This window comes from Anneissia japonica, unplaced genomic scaffold (assembly GCF_011630105.1).
Source record: "Anneissia japonica isolate Jap-2015-1 unplaced genomic scaffold, ASM1163010v1 scaffold993_len1110182_cov180, whole genome shotgun sequence".
Taxonomy (NCBI): Eukaryota; Metazoa; Echinodermata; class Crinoidea; order Comatulida; family Comatulidae; genus Anneissia; species Anneissia japonica.
The window spans coordinates 1,064,628-1,076,152 of record NW_022749760.1 but is presented as its reverse complement, the minus strand read 5'-3'; the positions used below and the strand labels follow the sequence as shown (position 1 = coordinate 1,076,152).

General features: G+C 33.2%; 1 protein-coding gene across 1 annotated transcript; it reads right to left on the bottom strand.

The window, feature by feature from the left end:
* Positions 1–6,651: 6,651 nt before the first annotated feature.
* LOC117121176 (AUGMIN subunit 2-like) lies at positions 6,652–11,279 on the bottom strand. The gene is made up of 5 exons (XM_033266290.1): positions 11,082–11,279; positions 10,261–10,392; positions 9,824–9,893; positions 8,595–8,836; positions 6,652–7,084 (listed from the first exon to the last, which is right to left on the bottom strand). Exons 1-5 carry the CDS (start codon positions 11,175–11,177, stop codon positions 6,995–6,997), a joined length of 630 nt encoding a protein of 209 aa, XP_033122181.1. The 5' UTR covers positions 11,178–11,279; the 3' UTR covers positions 6,652–6,994.
* Positions 11,280–11,525: the final 246 nt, after the last annotated feature.

Below are 11,525 nucleotides of genomic sequence, written 5' to 3'. Positions count from 1 at the left end.
GCCCATAAACAGCCTATCGCAACACAGTGTAGCATACTTATTCAGTAAGTGGGTATTCATTCAACAAAATTGAAAAAAAATGAAAAGTTATTTCAGTTCAAGCATTGAAAATAAAGTGTGAGATGGTAAGACTTAAGCCTACCAGGTGTGAATTGTACGCCAATAGTACTGAATGTAAATTTGTGTAAATAAGTCTAAAATGCGGTGCCAATGGTAGGTCAAACAAAAAATGTCTGGCCTAGACACAAATATAGGATACCTCTTAGCTGACCAGGCGTACGCAACCTACTTACAATACTTAAAATAATAGTTTAATTTATCTTCATGGTCTTTTTGTCCCTTGTTAATTAATTAAGTGGCTCAAATAATCATTTTTGATGAACTAAAAAAACAAATGTTCCCATTTGTTGTGATATTCACCCACGATCGACTCACATGAAGAGCTGCAGAGCAGCTACACTACAATGTCGTGATATTAGACATTGCCTTTTATGGGTAAATAGGTCATAATAATAATGATAATAAAATAATAAGGCTAATGATTATAATGTTAATGATGATAATTATGATAATGTTAAGTATGACGATGACGATGACGGTGGTCGATGCATCGATGGTGATGACAAAAACGATGATGCTTTATCAATTAATTAATAACCAAAATTATCGAACAATAATCAATCATTCAATCAATTTATATACCTCTCTCAGGAGAAAACATTCAGATTCAAAATAAAACTCAATAAAATATATTATAATACATACAAAATATATACAGTGTATGAATTATATCCACTCAAAATGGTCGTTAAATTAAATTAAGAACAGCGTTAACTAAAATTAAAAGGTTAACACTGAGACTTAGGGAGTGGAGTTACGTGTTCCGTGACAGGAATTGAACCCACAACGCTGCGATTGGAAGGCAAGCATCTTAACAACCACCAAGCTATTCAAATCCACTCCATATATACCTGTAAATATTTTATAAAACATGAAGATGATTATCACAATGATGATGATGAGACGAATTCGGTGTTAGCAACGATGGTGATGATAACGATGGTGATGACAATGGTGATAATGATGATTATGCTGGTAGTAGCACCGATGGTGATGATGATTATGACGATGATTACAGCTCACTATATTGTTTGAACAAATTAAACACTTTCCCATAATTCCAACGTCCTTTTTAATATCATATTATTCTGTCAATATTTCAAAAACAGAAAGCTGTATAAAACACGGACTTCAATCAACCACAGACGGCCATTCCACGATGACGCATTTTAAAGTCATAGGTAAAATATATGTCAAGTCATCATATGATAACAACACCTTGCTAAAATCCCCCTTCCAGGATCGATCGAACAACCATTATTGCATAGCGATATACAAGTCGTTAACAAAGCCGAATATGCTGATAAGTTTTGTTAACTTTGTCAGACAAGTTACTGTTACCGAAAGATTGCTGATATCTTCTGTACACAGAAACCGAACAATGTACGCTCGATACACCGAACAAACAATGCAATATGGATCCATTAGCCTCTAACCATACTGCCCTACAATGACAAAAGGAATCAACGGCTGTTTGCATTGCTTTGAGAAGTAAGGAATATCATGTTGATTTTGTCCCTTGCTTCCTATTCTGCTGGTTTTTACTGTATTTTTAGTCCCTTACTTCCTTTTTGTGTTGCTAATTGCTTGTTAATTAGTGGGATTTGAGCTCCTTGTCCACCGGCATTTTGGCATCCCAGACCCTTTGTAACCTGGCCATTTGCTGGAAGAAAATGAGTCTAGTGTAGCAACGATTCTAGTGTGGCACAAGACCGGATGGTATTGGGCCTAGACGACCCACTCCCCTCTTCCCCCACACCAAAGGTAATAATAGGCGAGGTTCCGCTGCTGAACAATGAAAATTTTGCGAAATACGTTAGCATTGAAACTAAAAGTTGGGACTCCATTTTATGATAAACAAACATACATTCTGGTATACTATTTTGATGCTAACCAACGTGACCACTGCTTGGGTATTTACCCAAGATCTTGGGTATTTTGCTTGGTACAATAAAAAATGGTTTATAAATTGAACTAAAAGGGAAACTATACATGAGAAAAACACGGTTGTTTTTTTTTTTTTTCAAATTCTAAGCTTGGGCAATTTTGAGCAATTTTTGCTGAATCTTCGGTAATTTCGTCCCAATCGCTGAGTATATCAGAAATTGTGAGTGGTCACGTTGATGCAAATCCTTTCGCGCTTTACCGAAATATTCCTTCCAGATCTCTGCAGACATCTGACGGTCGGTAAATCGACAAACATTTATAGTTACTTACTGAAAATTATATATGAAAACTGTGGAATAATCTTCCTATCTCCATCCGAAATGCTTGTAGTACCGAAGTCTTCAAAAAACTCTTAAAAGCTCATTTATTTCCTAAATAATCCTCTTCCTACAATAAACCTTTTCTAAGCGCCTTGTATCCTTTGGCAAAAGGCGCTATATAAATTTCTATATTATTATTATTATTATTATATGATGATGATTCAGGCTAAAAAGACAGCATCTTTAAAATTATGCTTATTATAACCTATAAGTGTAACCATTACTGTACTTCAATTAAATTCCTATTGGACTTGGGATATGTTGAAATATAGGTGAAGAGTCAATGATGCACATGGGCTGATAAATAGCATTGTTAACAAGTCTCATGATGTTTGTTAAACTTGTTATCTTGTTGTTATCACCAGTAAGTACATAATGAGCTTTTATTAGCCGACGGATGCAATAACTGTTATTGTATAGTCAATGTATGATCGCACTCCATATCCGATAAAGATGATATATTGTCAGCAAAACGTCATAACAGTAATACTGATGAAAACCGCATTATACGAAATATCAAATTTGTACACGTACTAAGCATATTATCAAGTGATCTTTCACCCAGGCCACACAATTATAGGCCTTAAAGTAATGCATACATAAGGCTGTGTTACGATCCCAAGGCATTGATAGCAGTACTTATTGTCATTCCCTCGTAGTTTACTTAAGTTGAAGTTGAATAATTTCATTATTTGCAAATTTGCCGTTTTTGGTCCAACCACCATTAGGCCTATTGAAGTAATTTTATACTCCAAGATCAAGATTTCTTTTTATGTGCACAAGTACAACGACTTGAAAATCAGGGTTTGTCGGGCGGACGGAAATTAAAATTTTTGCTAACCATCGTTTAATGCTCTGTTCAGCAACATATGGGTCAAGAAGAAATATTGATGTATCCGCAGTCGCTTCAGATAAAAAGCAAAATTGATGGTAGCAAACAAAAGTGCAGACAAAGGAATGCTAAAAACTGAGCCCCGATGCATGCAGTGGCGCATCTGGGGGTGAATAGGGTGGCTAACCACCCCCCACCCCCCTTTGTGACCTAAAAAAAAATAGTCACTCGTCTTGTGTGTGTGCTTCTCATGTATACATGTTACATGTAGTAGGCTACTCTCGTAAAACATACACTTTCTATTTAAAAGCTTAACTTCTTTTCAGATTTCATCAAGAGCGTCTAGCCATAAACTAATTCCAGAAAATCTCACTGATGGAAGGGGATGCTTCTCCCTAAACCCATGATCAAAGAGGGACAGGGGACACGTCCCAAAATATTGTTAAGGGGGTGAGGTTGGTCCCTTACTTTTCTTCCGCAATGTAATAATCAAAGTCAAGAAGATGCCTGAAAATTGTTGAAATGAACTGCATAAATGACCCAGGTTTTAACGAAAGTGTGCTGTACAACCGGTACTCTATCTCTGCCCACAAACATCTGAACTCATAATACACGACTCAAGTGCGCGTGATTTTATTATAATTTTAGAAGTATGAGAAAAAGCGTGTAATAATAATAATAATAATAATAAGATTGGTTTTCGGCACATGGTAAAATAAATTAAAAATACATCAATGACAATTGAATTTTATTTTCAGTGGAACATCACAGCGAATTATTTGATCGATGATGATGAATTTTATTATAAAAGAGTGTAATTTCCGGTAATCTACTAATTCCCCAAATGTTCCCACCTCAGCCCTTGTGTGGACTAATGGCTTCGAAGAAGTAGGTAGGCCTAAATTAAGCACATCAGAGACAATGATTTTAATATTTGTTTTCTATAGTACATCACACATATTAGATATCTATGGTTGCCGAAAATTATGAGAAATTTGTTGGCGCTTCACTTTTACTATATAGGCATAATGGTGATGTGATGACGATTGATTTTACCATATAAAAGTGTCATTTCTGGTAATATAGAGCTACTATTTCCTAAAATTTCGCACTTCAGGACCAACCATGGTGGGCCTGAGGTGAGTGTGGGCTTACCCTGTCCCCTTCCCCTCACGTTTCAAAACAGCACTAATCTATAAACAAAATCAATGTTTTCGTCCTTCTGCACCTTCTTCAATAAGTAATAGTGCCACTCCCTGCCGGAGTATTTGTAGGCAAATATGGGCTTATAAAATGAATGGGAAAAGTGTAATATTCGTGATCCAAAAAGGCAAGTAAAATGGATTTCCTGTTTTCTTTCCTATATCTTTTATATGAACCTGAATGCAGCTCGCTAAGCTAACATATTACCTAAAGTGTTTAGGCTTCATAAAGTACTGTACTGCAAATGCATCAAGAATCAATACCGTTTGTAGGCCTACCCCTGCGCTTTTGTAAACAGTCGCATCGACTGATTAGATGGTTTTTAAAAAATCCATACTTTAAATTTATTATCAAAAAGTATTGCAATAATAGGCCGAGTTATTAACAACAATTTTTATTAAAAAAAAACAAAAACAATTTAAACAAATGCCAAAACGAAAAGAAACTTGTCTAAACTGGTACGTCACTCCCCAACATGGCGTCAGTGGCCTCACTTTTTTTCTGTACAATGATTGGCCGATGAGAAATCCATGCTTAGACTTGCAGGAAATCCCTTACATTTTTTTCTCATTCTGGACAGCACCACCAACGAGCAAGTTAATTTTGAAAATCGAGTATGAGACGCCAAACAAATTACTTATGGAGCGCACTACACGCAATAAAGAGTAACCAAAAATTAAATAGGAGGTCAAAGGTCACATAGTCTGTTGCTTTTTGTAATCGCACTTCAATACCTTTTTTCTTCTTCTATACTGTATTTCATTTGCTTTTAAAATTTTTTTTAATCTTTTATCCTTTTTCTTTTTCAATAAACACAATTTTGAAACACAGAATATTAATGTACAGTATAGTATTAAAGTATATTAATTCTCTTAATACCAGAATTCCCTTTAATTATATTAATCAGTAGAAATTTATGCATATAAAACATACAAAAATGCATATAATAAATTTGAAAAAGAGCAGTTTATGGGTGAAAGTGTTTGCTATAATTATATCATTATCAATTCAAATTATGTTATATTATTCATCTTTATATAAATACTGTAATAACAATAATACTAATAATAATAATATATCAATAATAATAATAATAATAAGGCCAAAAAAACAATTGCTTGTTTACCCTCCGTGACCGCCCCTAACTCACTGGAAAAAATAGGGGCGGAAAAACAAAAAAACTTCAGAAAAGTTTTTTTTTAAAACTTTTTTCTTAACAAATTAAAAAAAATATGAGTGAATTTATCTTTATTTTTTGCCAGATGCTCTACAAATTAGTCTAAAGGTGTTGTCTGATGTAAGATATTGCCATTCTAGGTCTCTGTGGGTTATTTTTATTCCTTCTAATGAGTATTTTAAAAAAATAAATAAATTAAAAAAAAACTTTTTCCACCTGCCCCTATTTATCATTTTTTAACAAAAGAAGGGCAAACAAACAATTTTTTTGTCCTAATAACAATAAAAATACCGACAATAATAACAATAACAACAATTTATCAACAATACAAAATAACAATTTTATTAAATGCCAAAATGCTAATAAACAATTTTGATTTCATTCCTGATGATGACATAATTAATGTCGAATACTGAATCCCGACACGATGGCGTGCATTTCGATACTTGGAGTATGAATTATACTATCAAATTTTGATATCTTATAACAAAAATAAATATGTGCAAAAGAGCAACTTTAGTGCAGACTTGTCATGGATTGCCCCTTGTCAGCAAACCAAGTTCATTTACACATAAATTACACAAATATACCATAAAAACTTGAATTGAAGGCTCTGGGATGCTTCTTTCTTTTGCGAAATTTGGATTGGGATTCTTTTCAAGATGGGCTTCCTTTCGTGTCTACTTTTGCAAAGTAAAGAAAGGGCTTCATTTCAAAATGAATGGACTGTAAATTTTTGGACATCAATCTGTTTCATGGAGTGTATTAACTGGATTGAAACTACTGTATAAATCAAGCATGTTCATAATTTATTTTTTTTCATAAAAAAATTCATGTACAGTGTATGTACTTTAATACAATGTATCTCGAAAAGAAGCCCATTGGATCTTTTCGAGATGGGCTTCTTTTCGCAGGGTCCCATACTTACAGTCGTCCTATTGCCCGAGACGACCTAAATTGTGTAAGGACGAGTAAAATACTGTAAGTAGAATTCTCATGTGATGACTATTATTTTTATAAATATTTTAAGGGATATTAATAACGTAATGTACTTATAATGTGTTGTCCAATCTTGTTACTTTTGTTTCAAATACAAAACTTCCTCACTGTAAATGTTTCAACTTCACAATTTGCACAAAAAAAAATGTTAGGGCAAGCTAAAATTGTTTAGACTAGTACAATATGACACAAGCCTGCCTTGCATACCACTAAGAGAAAATCTTAGTATGGGACCCTGTTTCGAGGCTACTTTTGCAAGCTAAGGTGGGGGGGGGGGGGTGTCTATTCGAGATGGGTTTCTTCTGGAGATTAAGCTCACTGGGCTTCAATTCGAGGTTTTTTTCGAGGTTTGGTGATTTGACATTCGGATTGACTGCAGTATGTAATTGGTTAAGCTCACTCTAAGCATTCTCTTATTTGACAAAGAGACTGAAAGTTAGTCTGTAACTGGGCGAGGCTGCTGGATATACAACTCAAAGTTCCATCCTGAAAGCAACAAAAGGACAAATTTTACGTTAGTAGATTGTTGAAAATTACTGACAGTTAAAGCTGCAATATCAATTTTAGTATTAGCTTTAATAAATTCAATGGATTCATTATAAAAATAGTGTAATTGATTAGATGAAACAAGAGCACAGTACTGAAAAGAGAATTAAAATATAACATTCAAAGAATGTCAATTAAGACAAAACATCAATTGTCGGAGAAAAAAACTGTTCACAGCTATAAGATTGCTTTTTGTCTATCCGGTCATTGACAATGTATTTTCTTGTACTTTTTGTAATTTGTATGTATTTTAAGGTTTTGGCAAAAAAAAAAAAAAAAGAAAGAAAGAAAAAAAAAAAGGAAATGAAGGAAGTTTTATGTAAGTATCAGTTTAAATTAAACATATTCAGATAAAATTTAGTAAAAATTCAGAAATTTTGAATTAAAATTTATGAACTGTTTCATAATTATTGCAAACCTAAAAATATTGTACAGGATTCATAAAACAAGTCAATATTTAAAACAAAGTTAAAATACAAGAAAAAAAATATAAAAACAATTATTATTATTTTAATAGTTTAAAGATTATTTTTGTTTAAACTTTTCTTATAAACAAGTTACAATTTGAATACATAAAAACATCAAAAAAAAAATTGTAATAATGCCTATACTATCAGTTATTTACAAAAACTTTTTAAAATTACAACTCTGAAAATAGTACAATACAATGGTGATATACTGTATATGTACTGTACAGAATAACAATAAATTAAATGAGTGGGCAGGGACACAAAAGCAAACTAAATCACTATAATAAAAAAGGCTGAACCTTGTGCCATGTAATTTATAAATAATAATAATAATAATAACAATAATAATAATAATAATAATACAGTTAAACTCGTTGAAGTCGAATAATTTCTAAGTCAATTTTATTTTACATGCCAAATTGCTGTGTTTTCCATTAATTAAACAACCTGTAAGGTGAATTTTATTTAAGTGGAACAATATTTCAATGGAATTTTGGATTCGACCTTAGGCAGGTTCAACATAATAAATAATAATAATAATAATATTTCTTTCTTTATTTTTCTTGAATTGAAAATTTTTTTAATTATTTTGATTTTTTTAAATTTTATTTTATAACTTACTGTAGATTCTTTGCTGTATTTGAAATAAAAAATTAATTAATTAATGAAAAAATAAAACATTATAAATAATAAGGCCAATTATAATATAATCAAACAAAATTAACAAAATATCCGCAATTCGTTTTCCTATTAAATTTGAAAATTAGCTTTAGAAAATGTGCCTCAAAAACATGATTACATTAGGTAACTACTAGGAACTTTTGCTAAATATATAAATTAAACTTATCAGGAAAATTGAAACCCAATTTTTGTCAAAATATCGCTTCAGATATATTTCCTTAAATATATCAAATTGACCCAGCGTACCACAAGACTCATTTTGTCACGACAGCTCACAATTAGGTAAAAATATCACTTACTAATTGGGAATCTTTAGCACTGAATTCCTTACTCCATTCAATATTGTTTAAATTTGTTGCAAGGTCAGCCAAACATGATGCTATCAACGGAAACATTTCTTTGACGTGCCTATGGTATACTGCTTCAATCTTGATGTAGTCGCCAACGAACGGTTGCTGAAGGCAGGTTATTAGCTGGTGCTTAGCTTTTACTACCGACTGCAGATGCGAAGCCATCTCTTTCAGCTGCGAAATTTTAGATTCTTGTAAAAGAAAACAACATTTAAATTAAATTAATCAATCAGTTCTAAAGTAAGCTTAAACAAATTCAGTTACAACACTCTTTCAGCTACAAAATTTTAGATTCTTGTAAAAGAAAACAACATTTAAATAAAATCAAATAAATCAATCAATTACAACATTTACGTTGTACAGTCATTGATAATTCAAACTACTGTACACAACTGGAAAAGCAAAAACCATACATAAAGAAACAATCAGGCAAAACAGACAAATTAGAAGAGCATTGTGGATAAGCACCTTGAACATTTTTTAAGTGGATATGTGAGCTGTAATTCATATATTTTATCATCATCATCTGAGGCCCACAGACCTCCTGACAGGACAGCAGGCAGAGGGCGCTATTCAAGCCTGAATAGCATCACTACCAAAATCATCTAGGTCTCAGATTCATTGCCCGACAAAGATCCACTGATAGTGGAACAAAATATAGCAGTACGTAAATATATTTTACTTTACTTTATATTAAATAGGGAGTAGTAGAGCTTTTTGTGTTTCAATGTTTTTTGTTTTATGAAGTGTTTCTCAGTTTGTTATTTTCTTTGTTGGGATCTGTGGAGGACCAGGGATTTATCTCTGAGCAGTCCCCCAGGATAAACAACAAAAGAAAAAGAGAAAGAAATTAAGAATTCTACAAACAATGTTCGCCTATTTTCCTACTAAAGTATGTAATTCAGAACAAGATCAATTTTATACGAAATCATTCACATCCTACCAGATATCCAATTATGCCCCTGGGTAGGCCTAGAAAAATGTGGATAAAAGTGTTTTGATCAAAATCAATAGGGTTGAACTCATGATCTGTCAGCTAGAAGCCCAACTACTTACCTCTAAGCCACAAATCTTGAAATATACGTAACACATATTATTATAGAGGAAAAACTACTGTAGTGCTGTTCTCATTTGTAAATATCATATAATTTCCAATAAAATATGAAAGTAAAATTTACCAAGTAAGTCTGCATGGGTTATATCGCTTGTCTCTTTATCCTGCAGTCTGCACTGAATGTCTAATGAAACCTGAAAAAGAATTGTTTTTAACAATGTTAATTGAAGTTATGGTATGCATTCATATTGTCATTATTTTTTAACCATTTTGTTTGAAGTTTCAATTTATGTTTATATATATTCCACTTGTTAATACCATACAGTATTTATGCTTTCCAGCCTTTTAACCAATTTGAAGTACATATATTTTAATTATTACTGTAATAATATTAATAACATTAATATTAATAATAAACAGTGATAATAATAAACAACAACAACAATAATAAATAATATTAATAATAATAATAATAATAATAATAAAAATATATTTCTTCAATGCATTTCACATAAAAATTAATAAATAACAATACATGTTAACAGTCTCTCTTAGACTTACTTTGTCAAATTCTTTTCCTTGCCTAGTCAATTCTCTTAGTTGCTGAATTAACTGTAATGAGTGTGAATTTTCCGGAAGGTGTATTTGTCGCTCCATTTCCATAGAAATATAACTTGCATCATTAATTCTGAACTAAAATAAATACACACTGAATTATGCAAATACCAACATGCTGATTGGTTGACTTGGCTTTACCCTAAACTTAAAACTAACTCTGCCTATCTTAATGCATTACAGCATGACGTTATAGGCGTAAATGCAGCCAGTTTGTAAAAAAAATCTAAATTTAAAAAAATCCCTCTTAAACCCTTCTCCCAGCTCGAAGTCTCCCTGTTGGACAGCTTAGTTTAGTAGGCCTAGCCCCCCCTCCCCAGAAAATATATCCTTGCCTAGGCCTAGAGCTGCCACTGATAACAAGCAAGGACCAATACTACTTAGCTAGGCCAAATCTAAGCCTAGTAGGCCTAGGTAGGCCCTAGCCCTAGCATAGGGCCTAGGCCTATTTAAATTAAGTCATATAGGCCTAGTCTTGGCCCAAAAAAGCCAAGCTCCTAGCCCTAGGCTAGTAGCTAGGCCTAGGATAGCCTACCTACCTAGCCCTTCCATAGGCCTGTAGCTGGGGAAGGAAGGAACGTTCGCCTAGGCTGGGTGCTAGGCATACTCTTCGACGTCTCCCTACCGTACACACAATACCTCCTGCAGTACTACACTAGGCCTAGGCCCAGCCTAGACCTGGCTGGCAGGCATACGCTGGCACCATACGCTAGGCCTAGGCTCCTGAGTCCTAAGAAGGTTACCTTACAAAATAGAAAGTCACGTACTGTTCCTTGGTGGGGTAAATGTCCAGTTCGCTCGGCAAGTCGTAAAATTGCTCCAAGATTTGGAGACCCTGAATTGATATCCCATGGATTACTCATTTTACGTCTACCTCCGCCGACAAATCATTTCAAAACAACCGCCGAGTGAATTGACACCGCCACCCACCACCAGCAGAAGCCACCTTAGAGCAGACGGCTGTCGTGTGAATAAAATGCGGTTGTACAGTCATATCGTGCTGCAGACTAAAAAATGGACATTTGGTGGATGGACGGGCCAAAATTCCTTTTGTCCCATTTTGGCCAAAATGATTTTGAATCAGCAAGGAATGCGTTTGAATAATATTTGAACAATTTCAAATCCTTGGCTTATTATTATTATTTTATTTCAATTATTATTTAATTTATTGTTAACACTTTAGCAAAATTAATGCTTTTGATATTTTAATA